The 19,057-nt window shown below is 54.1% G+C and overlaps 1 protein-coding gene across 1 annotated transcript in view; it reads left to right on the top strand.

Annotated features, from left to right (window-relative positions):
• The window catches only part of MROH1 (maestro heat like repeat family member 1), a 47,945-nt gene extending 32,175 nt beyond the window's left edge, over positions 1-15,770 (top strand). Inside the window, 14 exon segments of the mRNA XM_070748464.1 lie at positions 3,795-3,947; positions 4,327-4,481; positions 5,520-5,685; positions 6,666-6,862; positions 8,184-8,220; positions 8,222-8,322; positions 8,914-9,028; positions 9,257-9,403; positions 10,468-10,656; positions 11,512-11,667; positions 11,762-11,896; positions 13,272-13,374; positions 13,474-13,539; positions 15,199-15,770. Coding sequence (XP_070604565.1) covers positions 3,795-3,947; positions 4,327-4,481; positions 5,520-5,685; positions 6,666-6,862; positions 8,184-8,220; positions 8,222-8,322; positions 8,914-9,028; positions 9,257-9,403; positions 10,468-10,656; positions 11,512-11,667; positions 11,762-11,896; positions 13,272-13,374; positions 13,474-13,539; positions 15,199-15,284 — 1,806 coding nt within the window. The 3' untranslated portion in view covers positions 15,285-15,770.
• The last annotated feature ends 3,287 nt before the right edge of the window (positions 15,771-19,057 follow it).

The raw sequence follows: 19,057 nt of genomic DNA, 5'->3' as shown, positions 1-19,057 counted from the left end.
AATATCTAGAGATAATTTGGATCTGGTTGCCATAACTGAGACATGGTTTAAGGATTCTAATGAATGGGAAATATCCATACCAGGATATACACTGTATAGGAAGGATAGAATAGAGAGAAGGGGAGGTGGAGTAGCCATTTATGTTAAAGAAAGTCTAAAAACAACACTAATTCACAATACATGTCAAGATCTAGAGACTCTCTGGATTTGCATGCAAAATAAAGAAGGTTCTGTCATTAGAATTGGGGTGATCTATAGGCCTCCAGGGCAATCTGAGGAACATGACAACAAGATGATGGATGAAATTACCCAAATGGCAGTAAAGGGAGATATTGTGGTTATGGGTGATTTCAACATGCCTGATGTTGACTGGAATATCCCCAGTGCCCTTACATGCAAAAGTAAGAATATAGTAGAGGCCTTTACAGGAGCAGCTCTGGCACAGCTGGTTAAGACACCAACTAGAGGGGAGAATATTCTAGATTTAGTTTTTACGAATGGGAATTGGGTTTCAGAGGTCAAGGTGGGAGAAAATTTAGGTTGCAGTGACCACCTATGTTTGTGGTTTGATGTAAAAACTCATTGTGAGCAATCCTATACTGCAACCAAAGTATTGGATTTCAGAAAAACAAATTTTAATGCAATGGGGGAATATTTAAATAATGAATTAAAGGGGAGGAATAAATTGGCAGGAGCGAGCACCCAGTGGACTGTATTAAAAAAGGCCATCTTAAAAGCCACAAGACTTTATGTAAAGCAAGTAACTAAAGGTAAAAGGAAGAAGAAACCGCTATGGTTTAGCAATGATGTAAGGGCTATAGTCAATGAAAAAAAGGCTGCCTATAGGAGGTATAAAGAGTCTGGAAGTATAGCTGATAGGGAGGTGTATAAAATGAGACAGAAGGAGGCAAAACAGATAATATATGCTGCTAAAGCCTCAAAAGAGGAAGAAATTGCCAAATCTGTAAAGAAGGGGGATAAAACCTTCTTCAGATATATTAGTGATAAGAAGAAGAAAAACTGCGGCATCACGAAACTTAGTACCGGGAATAATACATGCATTAATGGGAATAAGGAGATCGCTGACCATTTCAATAGCTACTTCTGTTCAGTTTTCTCAAAAGACACCTTACAAAATAATACTATAGAGTGATATAGCATTGCTTCCAGCTGTACGGATTCAGCTCCAGTGATCTTAAAAGCCGATGTCTTAGAAGAACTTGAAAGATTAAAGATAAATAAGGCAATGGGTCCAGATGGCATCCACCCCAGAGTTCTTAAAGATCTGTCATTGCTACCCCCCTGACTGATTTGTTTAACCAATCCCTGTTAACAGGAGATGTCCCTGAGGATTGGAGAATGGCCAGTGTTGTGCCTATTCACAAGAAGGGCAGTAGAGAAGAAGCTGGTAACTACAGGCCAGTTAGCTTGACATCAGTTGTAGTTAAAATGATGGAGACTCTACTCAAAAAGAGGATAAATCAGCATCTAAAAAACAATAACTTATTGGACCCAAATCCAATAAGGCAAATTACTGAAGGCAAATCGTGTCAGACTAATCTCATTGAGTTCTTTGACTATGTCACAAAGGTGTTAGATGAAGGTGGTGCCGTGGATATTGCCTATCTGGACTTCAGCAAAGCCTTTGATACGGTTCCACATAAAGAGCTGATAGATAAATTAGTGAAGATTGGACTTAATCCCTGGATAGTTCAGTGGATTTCAAGCTGGCTGAAGCATAGACATCAGAGAGTCATTGTTAATGGCGAGTATTCTGAGCAGAGACAGGTTACAAGCGGTGTGCCACAAGGATCTGTTCTGGGTCCTATTCTTTTTAATATGTTTGTGAGTGACATAGGGGAAGGTTTGGTAGGGAAGGTTTGCCTATTTGCCGATGACTCTAAAGTGTGCAATAGGGTTGATATTCCTGGAGGGGTCTGTAATATGGTAAATGATTTAGCGTTACTAGATAAATGGTCAAAGCAATGGAAACTGCAGTTTAATGTTTCCAAATGTAAAATAATGCACTTGGGGAAAAGGAATCCTCAATCTGAGTATTGCATTGGCAGTTCTGTGTTAGCAGAAACTTCAGAAGAGAAGGATTTAGGGGTAGTGATTTCTGACAGTCTCAAAATGGGTGAGCAGTGTGGTCGGGCGGTAGGAAAGGCAAGTAGGATGTTTGGCTGCATAGCTAGAGGTATAACAAGCAGGAAGAGGGAGATTGTGATCCCCTTATATAGAGCGCTGGTGAGACCACATTTGGAGTACTGTGTTCAGTTCTGGAGACCTCACCTACAAAAAGATATTGACAAAATTGAATGGGTCCAAAGACGGGCTACAAGAATGGTGGAAGGTCTTAAGCATAAAACGTATCAGGAAAGACTTAATGAACTCAATCTGTATAGTCTGGAAGACAGAAGGAAAAGGGGGGACATGATCGAAACATTTAAATATGTTAAAGGGTTAAATAGGGTTCAGGAGGGAAGTGTTTTTAATAGGAAAGTGAACACAAGAACAAGGGGACACAATCTGAAGTTAGTTGGGGGAAAGATCAAAGGCAACATGAGAAAATATTATTTTACTGAAAGAGTAGTAGATCCTTGGAACCAACTTCCAGCAGACGTGGTTGGTAAATCCACAGTAACCGAATTTAAACATGCCTGGGATAAACATATATCCATCCTAAGATAAAGTACAGGAAATAGTATAAGGGCAGACTAGATGGACCATGAGGTCTTTTTCTGCCGTCAGTCTTCTATGTTTCTATGTTTCTATGTTTCTCTGTCTGTCTGTCTGTCTGTCTGTCTGTCTGTCTGTCTGTCTGTCTGTCTGTCTGTCTGTCTGTCTATCTATCTATCTATCTATCTATCTATCTATCTATCTATCTATCGGAAAAGCAAGTAGGATGCTTGGCTGCATAGCTAGAGGTATAACAAGCAGGAAGAGGGAGATTGTGATCCCGCTATATAGATCGCTGGTGAGACCCCATTTGGAATACTGTATCCAGTTCTGGAGACCTCACCTACAAAAAGATATGGATCAAATTGAAGGGGTCCAAAGACGGGCTACAAGAATGGTGGAAGGTCTTAAGCATAAAACGTATCAGGAAAACTTCATGAACTCAATCTGTATAATCTGGAGGACAGAAGGAAAAGGGGGGACAGGATCGAAACATTTAAATATATTAAAGGGTTAAACAAGGTCCAGGAGGGAAGTGTTTTTAATAGGAAAGTGAACCCAAGAACAAGGGGACACAATCTGAGGTTAGTTGGGGGAAAGATCAGAAGCAACATGAGAAAGTATTATTTTACTGAAAGAGTAGTAGATCCTTGGAACAAACTTCCAGCAGACGTGGTTGGTAAATCCACAGTAACTGAATTGAAACATGCCTGGGATAAACACAGATCCATTGTAAGATAAAATACGGGAAATAGTATAAGGGCAGACTAGATGGACCAGGAGGTCTTTTTCTGCCGTCAATCTTCTATGTTTCTATCTGTCTGTCTGTCCGTCCGTCCGTCTGTCCATCTATTTTCCTTCCTTCCTTCCTTCCTCCCTTCCTTTCTTATTTTCTTCCTTCCTTCCTTTCTTTTTTTCCCCTCCCTCCCCCCCTCCCTCCCTCCTTCCTTCTCTGGGCTGCCCCATTGGCTCTGAGCCCTCCAGGGAGGCGGCTGGGGAAGTGAGATTTCCCCCCATGCATTGCCCCAAAGGACCTTTTCCAAAGGCGGCAGCTCCCCCTGCTGGTGAGGAAAAAAACTCTTAACGGTTTCCTTTCTCTCTGCTGCCCCCTGCAGGTCATAGCCACACACTTGCCCCCAGACCAACTGCTGAGCCTGCTGCTCTCCATGCTGGACGGCCTGGCAGACCCTGACCGGAATTGCTCCCGAGCTGCCACGGTCATGATCAACTCCATCCTGAAGGAGCGAGGGGGGGTCCTGCTGGAAAAGGTGGGGGGCCCAGGGGGACGTCTCGCTCTGGGTGGCTCCTCCTGCCCCCTCCCACCCTCAGATAGACGGTGGCCCCGTGGCAGCCTTGGGAAGGGCCTGCTGGAGGGGCCCCACTCCCTGCGCAGGGCAGAGCCTGGAAGGCTTTGGGGGAGCAGGCGGAGGGTGGGGCTTCCTTTTGGGGGGAGTCGGGGGAGGGCCAGCCTTTCAGCCAAAGAGGCTCCGGGGGTCTCCATGTTGCAGGATGGGATGAAGCCCTTTCCCCCTCCTGGCAGAGATGGGGGGGGGGTCCGGGAGGGGGGCGTGATAGGACTTGGAGGGGCTTCTCCCCCTTGTTGGTGGGGGGGGGGGTCTCAGCCTGGCCCTTTGCCTTCCCTTGCAGGTTCCAAAGCTCCTGGAGACCATCCACCTCAAGTTGCAGGAGGTTCCAGAGGAGACCATCCGGAAGGCCACCCAGCAAACGGTCTGCATTCTGGCCAGCCAGCACAAGGCCGCTGTGGTGACCAGCCTCCTCGGTCACACCCTCCCCCTGGACAGGTAAGGGGGCTGGGAGCCCCTCCTATCCGGACCCTCTTTCTGGGGAGTCGGGATATATTGAGATACGCAGCGGCTGGTTAGGACTCGTCTCGATACCAGAATTTATAGTGTAGCAATTCAAGAACCAGTGCAGATAAATAACAAAGACGTTTTAGTAGAAAAACAGTTTTACTCTTTATGTAAGCAAAGTATGTTCTGTCTTAGTCAAACATTAACAGCCAACAATCGTTGTAAAGATGCTTTGCATTTTATAATGTTCTGGCCCAATCAGGTTGCAGTTCACTCCCTATGACTCAGCATTCAGTACTGTTTTAACATACTGTATAGCTAAAGTAAAGTTTGCTCCTGTAAATAGAAGACTAAGTAAAGCTTACTTACACGTAGATACTAAACCAATCCAGGTTCCTCCGTATCAACACCACAGCTCTAACTCAATACTTAACCCACGTCCAGACTGCTTCAGCCAGCCAACTAACAACCATCTAAACGCACCACACCCGTTGTAAAGGTGCTTTGCATTTTATAATGCTCTGGCCCAATCAGGTTGCAGTTCACACCTTATGACTCAGCACCCATTATGTTTAACATACTTACTAACCTTCTTTTACCTTATATATCAACATAATGGAATATAATCTAGGATTGAGCTAATCCTTGTCAGGGGGGTCCCGGGGGTCTTTTCTGCCTCTGGGGGAGCACTTGGGGGGCAGGTGGGAATGGAGGGCAGGGAAGGGGGTATTTTACACACACACAGCCAGGGTCTCTTGCACAGGCGGTGGTCCCTTCCCCTCTTAAGGAAGACCCTCCCCCCATTTGGGGCGAGAGTAGGTCAGGCAGCTTCCCCTCCCCATTCCCCTAGGGGAGGGGGCTCCTGGGGTGAGTGTAGCTGCTTGCCTCAGGGCCTGGCATCTCCCCCCCCCCCCCGCTCTGCCCCAAAGCCCCCCCCCCTTTGTGGGGTTTTCCTTGCAAAGCAGGGGAGAGGCCGGTTGGCGGAGGGGGGAGGGCTGACGGGGGCTTCTTCTCTACCTCCCTCCCCAGCTGCAGCTGCACCATGTGGAGGGCGCTGGCCTCGGAGCCCACCCTGACCACCCAGGTCCTGGAGCTGCTGCTGGACAAAGTCAACCGGGACGTCCCCTACAAAGAGAACAAGTCCTTCCTGCGCGGAAGCCGCTCGGAGCGGGTGGCCACCTTCTACCCCCTCTCGGTGAGTGTCCGGGCAGCAGCTGGACCCCCCACGTCCGGTCTCGTCTCTTTTCCCCTCCCAGTTACACAGGGGTGGGAGGCGGGGGGCGCACTGCTGTAACCCCTACTGAGCCTGTGATGAGGCAAGTGGCGGCCTTGGCCATGATAGCATTTAGCATTTAGACAGATGATTGATAGATCGATAGATGTTGAATGGATGGAAGGAGAGATATGGATAGATAGCAGCAGCCATAGCATTTATTGATTTTTTATTTATTTAATTCGACTTCTATGCCGCCCAGTCCCAAAGAGCTCAGGGTGGCTTACAATAACATGAAAATACACATACAATAAAAGCAAGTCAAATATAAAAGTCTGAAACTATAAAACCAGAGTTAAAGCCCAGTTAAAACACACAAATATTTAGACATATTACTGCTTCCTAGTGCTTCGACAACCCTCTCTAAGCGCTTTACAGATGGTCAGCCCTTTGCCCCCAACAATCTGGGCCCTCATTTGACCCACCTGGGAGCCGGTGGGGAGATTGGACCTCCCAAAGGGCTGGCAGCTGGCAATTGCACTGCGCTACCGAGGGCCCTGATGCCAGAGGGTCTTGGAGGGGGGCTGCTGGGGGTTTATCATCCCCACTGAGAAGGGGGTCAGTGGGGTTCTGCTCAGAGAGGCCTGGAAAAGCTCTGAGAAGTGGTAGATGGGTCCAGAGGCTGTGGCTACTGCTCCAGGGCCCTGGCCGCGGGCTGAAAGACCCCCGTCGGGCCCTTCCCTCACCATGCTGGGGCAGGGGAGTCCCTGTGTCAGTGGAGGGGCTGTGGGGGGGGCAGAGAAGGGGGCGGCTAGAGGAGGGGGAAACTGCTTGAGGAGTCCCAGTCTTGAGGGGAGGGGGGGCTGCTGACCTGGAGCCCCGATGATGCCTGTGAGGAGGGGGGGAGGCAGTTGTCCCCTGCTGGGGGCACAGAAATGGATGCAGCTTCCTCCCCCCCCCAGGCCACGTGTGCACTGCATGAGATCATGTCTGTGAGGGAGTCTGGGCCGGCCGTGGGGGGGCTCTACGCGGACCTCTTCGTCTCCCTCCTGCTCCGAGTCAGCTGCACGGTGGGCGTCCAGCTGCCCAAGCACCTGCAGTCCAAGGAGCGGAAGAGCCTCGGACGGGCCCAGAGCCTGCGCGCACTCGACCCCTGCAGGTAACCGAGGGGGCCCTCCCCTTGCGCCCCCCACCCACCCTGGAACGGATTTGGCTCCCGAGTCAGCGGCTCAGCCAAGGGGGGGGGGCGCAGGGGGTGTAATGCGAGGAGGGAGGGGGCCGGGCTCCTCTCCCCTGAATCAGGAAACATCCGAAGGGGCTTCCTGTTGCCGGCAGCCCTGCGGTTTGCATCGGCATTCCTCCAACAGGGGGGGGGGGGAGATGCCCACCCTCACCCAGAATGGGTTGGGTTACCCCTCCCTGCCGGTGGGCTGAGCTGCAGGGGCTTCCCTGGGTCTCTTGGCGGAGGGAGGGAGGGCCGGACCAGCTGCAGAGTGGAGGGGCCTGGGGGTGGAGGGGTCAGCCAGCTGGGCTCTCAAGGGCCGCCCTCTGGGGTCACCACCGGTGGGGTGTCTTCTGAGGCTCCTGTATGTCCAGCCACAGGGGCCCAAAGACCTGCTCCTTCAATCCAGGTGGGCGGGTAGGGTGTGTGCTGGACCTCAGAGTCGGGAGAGCTGAGCCCCGCTGGGCCTTGGTGCTGGGGCTGTGCTGGGATAGGCCCTGGAGCAGGGGGGAGGGCCCTTTGCAGCCGGCCCCTCCCATCTCTTTCTTTGGGGCACTGCACAGACCCCACCTCTCCTTTCCCAAAGGGGGTTTTTGCTTTAAAGGCAAACTGGACTTTCTGACTTTTGGCTTCTCGAAGAGCCGGGGGTGGCTCAGTGGTTAGAGCGCAGCCCTGCAGGCTCCTTCAGCTAATTGCTAGCTGTAGTTCAGCGGTTCAAATCCCACCTCCGGCTCCATCTGGACTCAGCCTTCCGTCCTTCCCAGGTGGGTCAAAGGAGGAGCCCGATGGTTGGGGGCAAGAGGCCGAGTCTCTCTCAACCGCTGAGAGGGGGCTGTGAAAGCAAAGGGCGATTGCTGTCACTGTTCTCTGAACTGAAGAAGCTTTGGGGATGAGAAGCGAAACATCTTAAAAGAAAAATCAGAAGGTCCAATTTGCCTTTAAAGCAAAAATCCACCTTTGGACTAATAGCCATGGCCTGGATGGATGAGAACCTCCAGAGACAAAACCTGGGTTTGCAGCTGGTGGGGGGGCTGGAGGTGAGGGGCAGAAGCCGAGAGGATGCCCCAAGTTCTGAGTATCTCTGGACGGAGGTGAGGACAGCCCTCCTGCGGTCATTGGTGGCCAAGTGGATGTCCTGCGGAGATCTCGGGGGCAGGTGGGCAGCGGCATCAGCACTGGGATAAGCTCTGGCCATCGTCCAGCATCAGGGCTCCTGGGCAGTGGGCCTTGACACCCTCCTCCTCCTCCTCCCCCCCAGCTCTGCCATCGAGACCCTCAAGGCCATGCTTAGCCAGGGGGGGCAGCGAGTCGGTCAGCAATGCCGTGACGGAGGACGGAGGCTGGGAGCGGCTGCGAAATCCGGACAAGCACTATGAGGGAGTGGCCTTCCTGGCGAGGTGAGCGGACAGCGCTCTGGGTCAGGTCCGGGATTGTCCTGAGAGGCTCCAGGTGGCCCTGCCTGCTGATGGGTCAGAGTTACCTGGGAGGGGTGTCCACACTTCCAAGAATATCAGCAGGGGAGGACAGAGGTTGCTCCGAGCATGTGGTCAGCTTGAAGCCATTCTGTCCCCCAACCAGGTAACTTTATCGGTGCATTGATGATATTACCTAGTTGGGTAACGAGACGTCTGCACACACAAAAGACCCAGCCCAGAGAGCAGCAAAGATCCCTCAGTCTCCCCCTCCCCCCCCCCTTCTGGAGACCTCCCCCCTTTCTAGCACTGTTTGGTTCTGAAACGTCTACAAGCAAAGAACCAACCTCAGAGGGCACCAGACACCCGACAAGGCCAAGAGTTTGGAAGCGGGGGGGTGGGGTAGAGAAGCCCAGGGAGGGGGGGAGCAAATGCCTGGAGGGGGGCAGGGGAGGGGGCTCCTTGGGGTTGGGCAGGGAGGAAGAAGGGCGAGGTGAGGTGGAGGGAGGGAGCCAGGCGGGGGGCCTTTCTGGGCTGGCTGACCCAGAGGACTGGGGCTGGGGGGCTTCCTTGCAGGGCCATGGGGAAGCACGCGGGGCCCAGACTCCCTCTGATCGTGAAGCTGCTCTCTCCAATGCTGAACAGCATCTACGACAGCCAGCGGCTGACCACCACCGCCTTCTTTGCAGAGGTGAGGGCCGCGCCTGGAGCCCCCTGGCTGGTGGGGGTGAGGGGAGGGGGCTCTTCTAGGTGGAGGCTCTAAAGACGGGCCGGGTGTGGACCTCTGTGGCCTAGAGGTGGCGCTCTTGCCTCACTAACGGGGTTGTGAGATCAATCCTAGCTAGAGGGTCGAGGTAAGGGGGTCGGACTGGATGACCTTCAAGGTCCCTTCCAACTCTTCTGTCAATCTGGAACTCAGCTCCTCAACAGCAACGTGGTTAACGACCTGATTCTTCTGGAGACTCTGATGGACAGCATGACCACCCGGCTGAGAGACTCCTCGACGGTGGTGCGGATGCTGGCCCTTCGCGGCTTGGGCAATGTGGCCTCGGGCTCCCCGGAGAAGGTGAGGCCCCCTGGGGTCAGCTGAGCCCTGCCGCCTTCAGCCAGGCTCTGGCCTCCATCTTCGCGGGCAGCTGCTTCTGCTGCTCACCTGAGATGGGAGAAGCTGACCAGCCCGGCAAGGAAAAGGGCAGCAGCAGCCGAAGCCTCCTTCCGGCCAGGGGGTCCTGTTAGTACTGTGGCCATAACTGGTTGGATTTGGCAATATATAAACAAACGATCAATATACAAGGGTCGCCCAGAAAGTAATGCACCACATTTTTTCTTCAACAATTATTTATTAAACACAATTAAACTTACACACAAGAAAGAAGGATGTTTGTTCTACACTCCCTATTTTTTCACGTAACCTCCATCCCAATCTGTGGCCTTCCGTCCAGCGAGACACAAGGGCGTGTAGGCCCTGTCCATACCCCTCCTTGTTCTGGCCACGAAGCCATTTCTGCACTGGGCGAATCACCTCTTCCTCATCCTCAAAATGTCTTCCGCCACTAACCGTACTTCTGTCGATTCTCCATCAACTGCATAGAAACATTGGTGAATGTTCCCAACAGTTTCTTTCTCCACAGTGAGAAATTCCATGATGACACGTTGCTTGTAACGTACATCGCTTACAGACACCGTTTGGAAACGCTGCTGCAGCTACCCTCTCTGTCTGAAGACACGCAAAATTTACACACACACACCTGACACTTTAAATAATGTACATCTAAAGTTTCACATTCGCACCATTACCGTAGGCTGAGAAAAGCAATGTGGTGCATTACTTTCTGGGCAACCCTCGTAAGTTGTAGCTTTAAGAGTTAGTGTTGCAATTAGCCACAAGAGGGCGCCAGAAGCCTCTCTCTCTTTCTCTCTCCCTCCCTCTCTCCCTCCCTCTCCCTCTCTCTCTCATTATTCTCTGCTATTTCTGGTTTGTCTGTCTGACTATTCACTATGCTGTAGAACTGCATGTTCAAATGATGGTTTAATGTATGTTGTAAGTAAGGCTTATAGTATATTGTTTCATGTATTGAGAGAGACTCATCGTATTGTGTAGGTGTTGTGAGTCTTGACTTCCTCTTGCAGGCGAGGAAATACGGGGCCCAGCTTCTGGCTTCCATGATCAACAGCCTGGACGACAAGGAGGATCCCCAAAACCTGATGGCCTTGGAAGCCATGTCCAGCCTCTCCAAGATCCTGCCTTTCACGGAAGAGAGCGACGTCCACTCCGTCCTCCTCCATGTCACCATCCGAATACGGCCCTTCTTCGACAGCGTAAGGCCTGCACACTGGCAGGGGAGTGGGGGGAGCTGGTCGCCCTTTGGGGGAATCTGTCACGTAGCCCTGGTGCCTTCAGGTTCGGTTGGTTTCGCACAGGGATCTCCAAAGGTGGACAACTCCCAGAATTGCTCCTGTGCTGGCTGGGGAGTTCTGGGAGTTGAAGTCCACAAGTCTTAAAAGTGGCCACATTTGGAGAGCCCTGGTCTAGCATGGCTGGGGGCAAAGCAGGAGACCCCATACCAGTGATGGCGAACCTATGGCACGCTGACCGGCTGGTTCTCAGCCTTGGGAAAGGCCGTTTCCCTCTACGGACACTTCACGGACGCTTCCCTGAAGCCCCAGAGGCAAAAAAAATCCCCCAACAGACAACGCAGAAGTTGGAAAAAGGCCCCTGTGGTTGCTGCTGTGCTGTTTTTTGCACTTCAGAGGGGGCTCAGGGAAGCTTCCTGAATCCCAGAGTGCAAAAAATAGCACACTGGGCCAACTGGGAGTGTGTCTGCTGAACTTCAGGTTTTCCCATTGGGGATGTTTATTTCACCTACGTGGCTTCAGAAAGGCCTTGCGCGCATACACGGTTAGTTGGTTCTCTTGATTAGTTTCCATCCATTGCTTCCTGTCCGGCCTTCAGGGGCTTTGGGGAAGAGCTTGACCCTTCTTCGTGGCAGCCTATCACACACACACACCCCGGGCAAACCCAAATCCTGCAACCGCTCTTTGTATGTCTTAATCTCCAGACGACGGTGGATGAATTGTTTTGGGGGCAGGGGTTGAAGCCTGGGCAGGCGAAAAGGGTCTTGGTGGGGAAAGGGGGGACCACTCCCCCCACAGGACTCGCCTTCTTCCTTGCAGGAGGAGCCCAGCCTCCGCACGGCCTCCATCGTCCTCTTTGGCAACCTGGCCAAGTTCAGCTCCGGGAGTGGTGAGGACGCCTTCTTTGAGCAGACCCTCTACGGCCTGGTGACCCTGCTGCTGCACCTCCAGGACCCGAAGCCAGAGGTCGTCAAGGTGGGTGCCCTGCCTGGGAAGGGCCCCTCCGCTCCCCTCCCCTCCATGGGGGAAGGCCCCCACGACTGCCCCCCCCCGTGCTCCTCCTCCGCAGGCCTGCAAGTTCGCCCTCCGCTCGTGTGGACCCATCATGGGCTGCCCGGGGCTCTGTGAGATGTTCCAGAAGCATCTGCACGAGGAGCGGAGCCTCCACTACGGCGAGTTCATGAACGACGTCTGCAAACACCTGGTGAGCGCCTGCCCCCCCCCTCCCCCCGGTCTCATAGCCTCTGGGCAGGGAAGGTGCCGGGCAGGCAATGCACAGCCAGGTCCAGAATAGAACAGAATTCTTTTTATTGGCCCAGTGTGATTGGACACACAAGGTACTTGCCTTTGGTCCATAAGCTCTCAGTGTACATAAAGGAAAATATACATTAGACCAGACCAGACAGAATATATGGAATGGAATAGGAAGAATAGAATAGAATAGAATAGAATATTCTTCAATTGGCCAAATGTGATTGGACACACAAGGAATTTGTCTTTGGTGCAGATGCTCTCAGTGGACATGAAAAAACAAGATACATCTGTTAAGAATCATGAGGTCCAACATTTAATGATTGTCACAGGGGTCAAATAAGCAATGAGGAAACAATCAATATTAATAAAAATCTTAGGATACAAGCAGCAAGTGACAGTCCTACAGTCCTAAGTGGGAGGAAAAGGACGATAGGAAGGATGAGAAAAAACTAGGAGTAGTAGTAGTGCAGACAGTGATAATGTTGAGGGAATTATTTGTTTAGCAGAGTGATGGCGTCCAGGAAAAAAACTGTCCTTCTATTGTCTTGTGTGCAGGGCTCTGTAGTGGCGCTTTGAGGGTTGGAGTTGAAACAGTTTGTGTCCAGGGTGCGAGGGGTCAGTCAATATTTTCCCTGCCCTCTTTTGGACTCGTATAGTCTACAGGTCCTCAGTAGAAGGCAGGTGGGCAGCCATTGTTTTGTTCTGCAGTTCTGATTCTCCTCTTAAGTTCCGTGTTGGTCCTGTTGGGTTGCAGAACCGAACCAGACAGTGATGGAGGTGCAGATGAGACTCAGTGATTCCTCTGTAGAACCGGATCAGCAGCTCCTGGGGCAGTTGGAGCTTCCTGAGTTGGCACAGAAAGAACATTCTTTGTTGTGCTTTTTTGATGACATTTTTGATGTTAGGTGACCGTTATAGGTCTTGAGACACAGGCCGATGAGTTCCCAGGGGGACCAGGAGATGCTCCCAAAAGCACCCGAGGCTTTGCCTTCTGCTTGGCTGGAAGGGGGAACTCTCCTGAGTGGACACGTCCTGCTTTGTGGCTGAGCAACTGGGCTTAAGTGGCCCTTCGGCTCCCCTGGCCCATCTGCCGTTTCCAGGGTCAACATTTGGCTCCTGGCCTGGGCATGTTGACCTAACTGCTATCGGACCCCTCCATCTTGCTGGCTCAATTGCTCTGGTCAAGGGCCATTCGGCCAGTTTCCAAGGACAAAGTGCTGTGTGGCCCCCGGCCAAAGCCATGGAGGGCCCCCCTGGGTGGGTTCCCCTGGGCTGAGGTTTCCCTCCGGGTGCCAGCTGCCCACCCTCCCTCCCTCCCTCTTCAGATGCAGAGCTTTCCGGAAATGCTGGGCCGCTTGGTCAACATCAACCTCTTCTACTTCAAGAGCAACTGGGCCGACGTCCGAGCTGCTGCCCCCATGTTTGTAGGTGAGGCCTAGGCCAGCGTGGAGCCCCCCCTGGGCTTCCTGGAATGGGTCCCCCCAGGACTGAAAGGGGCCTTCTCTCCCCCCCCCCCCCCTTTGGAAGGCTTCCTGATCCTGCACGTGGACCGAGAGCAGAGCCAGCAGCTGGACCTGGACGAGCTGATTGTTGTAAGTGACCGAGGGACGGGGGGGGGGCAGTGGCTGTGGCCTTTGACACCAGGTAGGAGCCAGTGAGGGATCCAGCCGGTGGTCCCGGGAAAGACCCCAACCCCAATAGTTTTCCTGGCTGCATCCTCTTGAGAGTTGGTCACTTCCACGCAGCGTGTGGCTGCAGAGCGTGAAGGGGAAACGGTCCGAGTGGCGGCCCAGTAGCAGCCCACAGGGGGCACCATCCTGGGTGAAGGTGGCGGGGCAGCTACCTTATTCCTGGCTAGCCCCATCCTGGGCTGCGGGGCAGAGGATCAGGGCCACGCTCCCTGCACGCCAGTTGTGCAAAATGCAGCTGTGTGAGCAGTCATGGGCCTCCCCAGCCACGCCCAGGCCTCCCACACTCTGGGAATGACCTATAAAGCTTAGGACCAGACTACCTACGGGACCGCCTCCTGCTGCATGAATCCCCACCACCCAGTCAGGTCCCATCAACCAGACAATGTCGCTTGGCGGGGCCTAGGAGAAGAGCCTTCTCGGTGGGGGCCCCGGCCCTCTGGAATCCGCTTACCCTGGAAATCCATACTGCCCCCCCCCCCTCCTCGCCTTCCGCAAGAGTCTCAAGACTCACTTATGCTGCCAGGCTCAGCCCCCTGCCGATGTTACGTATGACTGGGTCTGAGTGGGTGTGATTGATGTTAGAATTGGGGGTTTATTTGGTTTAAGTCATTGGATTTGCCACTGTTATCTTACTGTTTTTATCATCTGTTGTAAGCTGCCCCGAGTCTTTGGGGAGGGGCGGCAAATAAAATCCAATCTATCAATCAATCAATGGGTGAAGGTGGTGGGGCAGCCCCCTTGTCCCTGCGTGCTGCCCGGCTTCCTCCTCCTCCTCTCCCCCCACCCAAGACCAGCCAGAAATCCAGTTAGGTAATCAACTTTCCTGACTTTGCTCCTGTTTGTCCGTGTCAGCAGTGACCTCATCGCTCAGAGGAAGGCTCGGAAAATCTCGGCGCTTTCCAAGGGGCTTAAAAACCACTAAAAAAGGGAAAAGTATCTTTCCGTTGGCGGGTGGAGAGAGAGAGAGAGAGAGAGAGAGAGAGAGAGGCCCCTCTGTGAGCAGGAGTGGTGTGGGGGGGGGGGATGCCGGGGAAGGACTCCGGATGGGGTCGCCACAGCTTCCCGTCTTGAGTGCGAGGGAGCACTCAGCCTGCCAGGCCCCCCTCCCTCCCCCCCTCCCCCAGCTCCTGCAGCTGGCCGGGCTGATGGATGGGAAGCGGCTCCGCGCATAAATCAGGCCGTGTCTCCCTCCCTCCCTCCCCCTCTCCCTCTGGCTGGCTGCTCTGGCGGGACGGGAGAGTCTCGGATTTGCAGTGTAAACATGCTACTGGAAAAATATTATTGTATCTCTGCTGCTTGGGAGGGACTGCTGGCCCCCTGCCCGCCCTGCAGCTGGGCCCGGGCCAGGCGCAGTCCAAGCGGCAGCCCAGGACGGCCGGTGGAGGGCCCCCCCCCCGGTGGTGGAGCTGCTGTTGATGCCGCGTGGGCCGAGACGGTCCGTGGGCCCCCAAGAGACGGGCTTCCCTCGGGGCTTGGCTTTCAGCCAGGGCTGCTGGGGGGGGGGGGCAGGGGGGTTGCGGAGGGCTCCCAGTTGACTGACAGCCGCTTCTCTCTCGCCCAGCTCTGTCGGTGCTGCTAAAGGACTCGGTGACGACCGTGCGGGCGAAGGCGGCGGAGACGCTGGGCCGCCTGGGCAGGGCCACTTAAAGGCTGCCAGCCACAGGGGCCACCACCACCACTGGGGGAAACAGGACCACCGCACCACCACCGCCACCTTGCCCTCCCACCTCCCGAGGGCCGAATCGCACGTCTTCCAGAGTTACCACCACCTGCACATCCTGGAGCACCATTCCCTGCCCCCGACACCTTAAAAGAGAAGAGCCGACGTCTGTGCCCATCTTGTGTCTCCGTGGAGTTTTCTTTCTTGAATTTATCCAGGGGGGACCCTTCACCCCCCCTCCCCACACCCTGGGTAGGCTGGACCACACACTGGGCGGAGTGACTTGCACAGGGACACAGGGGCACCGCCAACCCTCCCCCCAACCCCCTGCCCCAGAGGAGCAGGTGCCCATCCCTCCAACACCCCCAGCCATGGGGAGGGGGGGCTTCCAAGGTTTATGCCCATTCCCCTCAGCCAGAGTTTGTATATAGACTCAGAGGACCTATTTTTAATAAACGATTTGCTTCTCAGAAGCCCCAGGGCTCTTTCTTAGCTTCTTCGGCCACTCGGCCCTTGGGGACCCGCCAGCAGCCGGCCACTCCTGGGGGACTCCCAGGCAAGGGAAGGAAAGGGCTCCCTTGACCACCACAGTGGGGGGGGGGGGGCTGGTGAGAGGTCCCCCACTGCCCAGGGAGACCCCTTCCTCCTCCTCCTTCCTGTGGTTGGACCAAGGGCCTTTGGGGGAAGCTGCCAAAAGGGCCCTGGGACCAGGAAGGAGACCCCATCCCCCCCTCTGGCTTCTGGCCCAAAGGGGCCCCCGCCCACCCAGAGCCTCTGAAGCCCTCCTGCCAGGGGTCAGCCCCAGGAGGGAGCCCAGCTGCAGGACTACCTCCCTTCCTCCCTCTTGCAAATCCCACTGCGCCCCCCCCCTCAAGCCCTGTTGCTGCAGCCGAAGGGAGGGGGGAGTCGCCTTCTGTGGGGGGGGGCAGCCGGGGCCTTTGCAGGAGACACGGAGGCTGCTTGGACAGCTCCCTCCGGCCTCTTCTCACCCGAGGAGCAGCAGCAGCGTTTCTGAAGGACTCTGGAGGGCCAAACTTCCAAAGCTGTGTCACTTGTTGGGAAACTGACCTCTCACTCAGGGACCTCCCCCCTCCGGCCAATTGCTCCTCCCCTTCCCCAGTTCCCCAAATTCAGGGGCTGTTGCTTCTGTGCCCCCCCTTCACCTCGCCCTTGGAGCCCGTTCTGCATTCAGGCTTCCTGACCCTGCTGTGTCCACCATCCCTGGTCATCCCCAGAGGACCCTCGCCCACAGTCAACTGGGCCCTCCTCTCTGGGGGTGGGCATGCTCTCACGGGCTGGCTCCTCCCCTCCCCTCCCCACAACACCCCAGGCACAATGAGCAGCTCCGCAGCTGGCCCTCCTGCCATCACAGAACAGGGCTTACAAGCCCCCTTGCTCCCCCCCCCAAATGCAGGAAATGCCCCCCACCTCTTCTGGCTCTGAGCAGGAGGGAAGATGAAGCCCCCAACAGCTTCAAATGGGAGGGCCAAGCCTGACCCCCACGGAGAGCGGCCAGGAGGAGGGGGCTCCTGCAGTAGCCACCCCGAAGGCTTCCCTCTCTCTCCTTGTTCAGGGCCAGGCCAGGCTTGGGGTCCTTTTCTGCAGAGCCCCCCCCTCTTGCATTTGCAGCCCCCCCTTTCCACTGTGTTTCGGGATGGGGAGCAATTTCTTTTCAGTGTGGGAGGGAAAACACAGGGGTCTGAGCCCCACGTCTATTCAGGAAGATGCCAGGCTGCCCCTTGGTTGTAAGCCCTCCGTGGGGTGGGGGAGAATGGGAATGGCTCTCCAGACCTTTGGGGAGGGGGTGACGGTGCTGGGGCCCCCAAACCCTCTTTACCCACATAAAAGGACCCTCGGCTTCTGCTTAGGAAACGCACGAGTGGCAGGAGAAGCCTTTTCATGGCAGCCCTGGATAGTAAGGCCCCTCTGGGGGGAGGGGGCTACTTCTTCTCATCTCCATGGTCAGGGGGCTTAAGGGGGGCTGGGCCTCGGCTGAGCACTGCCCCAGTAGTAAGAGCTGGAAGGGACCAAGGGCCCTTTGGACGGGTCCTTTTCCCCAGGGAAGGAAACACCGGGAGCCCCAAAACCTGAATGGGCGTGGCCAACCTCTCCCCCGCCCAGTCACACGCCCCTCTCCAGCTACAAGTGGGTGGAGCTTGTGGCTCCCGGGGTTTATGGTGGGAAATAATGTCTCCCTCCCTCTTTCCTCTCCTTCCCCTCCACTTCTCTTTTTCTCTTTCTCCCTCTCTCTTCCTCTTCTCCTTGGTTCTTTTCCTCTCCTCCATTTTCCTCTTTCCTCTTCTTTCCTTTCCTTCTCTCAATCTCTCTCCTTTCTTTCTCATTGGCCTATTTCTCTCCCTCATTCTTTCCCTCCTTTCTCTTTCTCCCTTTCTCTCATTCCCCCCTCCCTTCCGTCTCCTCCCCCCTTTGTGTGTTTGTGTGTGTGTGTCCACTCTTGAACCATTTCCAAAAACAGGTGAGGGCTGGGGGGGGGGTTCTCTTTTTCTTTGGGTGCTTTTTACATTATGCTTCGAATCAAGTGTCACTTCTCTCTCCCCCCATTCTTTCCCTCCATCATGTTCTCATTTCTCTCTCTCTCTCTCCCTTTCGTTTGTTTTTCTCTTCCCTCCTTTTCCCTTCTGTCCTTCTGTTTTTCCCCTCGTCCTTCCCCTCCATCATGTTCTCATTTCTCTCTCTCTCTCTCTCTCGTTTCTGTTTTTCTCTTCCCTCCCCTTTTCCCTTCTCTGCCCTTCTGTTTTTCCCCTCGTCCTTCCCCTCCATCATGTTCTCATTTCTTCTCTCTCTCTCTCTCCCTTTCGTTTGTTTTTCTCTTCCCTCCTTTTCCCTTCTCTGTCCTTCTGTTTTTCCCCTCGTCCTTCCCCTCCATCATGTTCTCATTTCTTTCTCTCTCTCTCTCTCCCTTTCGTTTGTTTTTCTCTTCCCTCCTTTTCCCTTCTCTGTCCTTCTGTTTTTCCCCTCGTCCTTCCCCTCCATCATGTTCTCATTTCTTTCTCTCTCTCTCTCTCCCTTTCGTTTGTTTTTCTCTTCCCTCCTTTTCCCTTCTCTGTCCTTCTGTTTTTCCCCTCGTCCTTCCCCTCCATCATGTTCTCATTTCTTTCTCTCTCTCTCTCTCCCTTTCGTTTGTTTTTCTCTTCCCTCCTTTTCCCTTCTCTGTCCTTCTGTTTTTCCCCTCGTCCTTCCCCTCCATCATGTTCTCATTTCTTTCTCTCTCTCTCTCTCCCTTTCGTTTGTTTTTCTCTTCCCTCCTTTTCCCTTCTCTGTCCTTCTGTTTTTCCCCTCGTCCTTCCCCTCCATCATGTTCTCATTTCTTTCTCTCTCTCTCTCTCCCTTTCGTTTGTTTTTCTCTTCCCTCCTTTTCCCTTCTCTGCCCTTCTGTTTTTCCCCTCGTCCTTCCCCTCCATCATGTTCTCATTTCTTTCTCTCTCTCTCTCTCCCTTTCGTTTGTTTTTCTCTTCCCTCCTTTTCCCTTCTCTGCCCTTCTGTTTTTCCCCTCGTCCTTCCCCTCCATCATGTTCTCATTTTTGCCTTTCTCCTTTTCTCTCTCACATTCCCCCCTCCTTCTTTGCCTCTCATCTCTCTGCCTCTCTCTGTCTGGGCTTCCTCCAGGGGGGCTGCGGGGGTGGGTGGGCGGGGCTCCCTGTGCCTCTTCCTTGCCAATCCACCTGGGGGCTGCGGCGCCCCCACCAAGGAGAGAGAGAGAGAGAGAGTGGCCGAAGGACCAGCAGGGGTGGGCACGGTC

Source organism: Erythrolamprus reginae, chromosome 3, assembly GCF_031021105.1.
Source record: "Erythrolamprus reginae isolate rEryReg1 chromosome 3, rEryReg1.hap1, whole genome shotgun sequence".
Taxonomy (NCBI): domain Eukaryota; kingdom Metazoa; phylum Chordata; class Lepidosauria; order Squamata; family Dipsadidae; genus Erythrolamprus; species Erythrolamprus reginae.
Note: the sequence above shows the minus strand (reverse complement) of the source record. Positions and strands in the feature narration are given on the sequence as shown.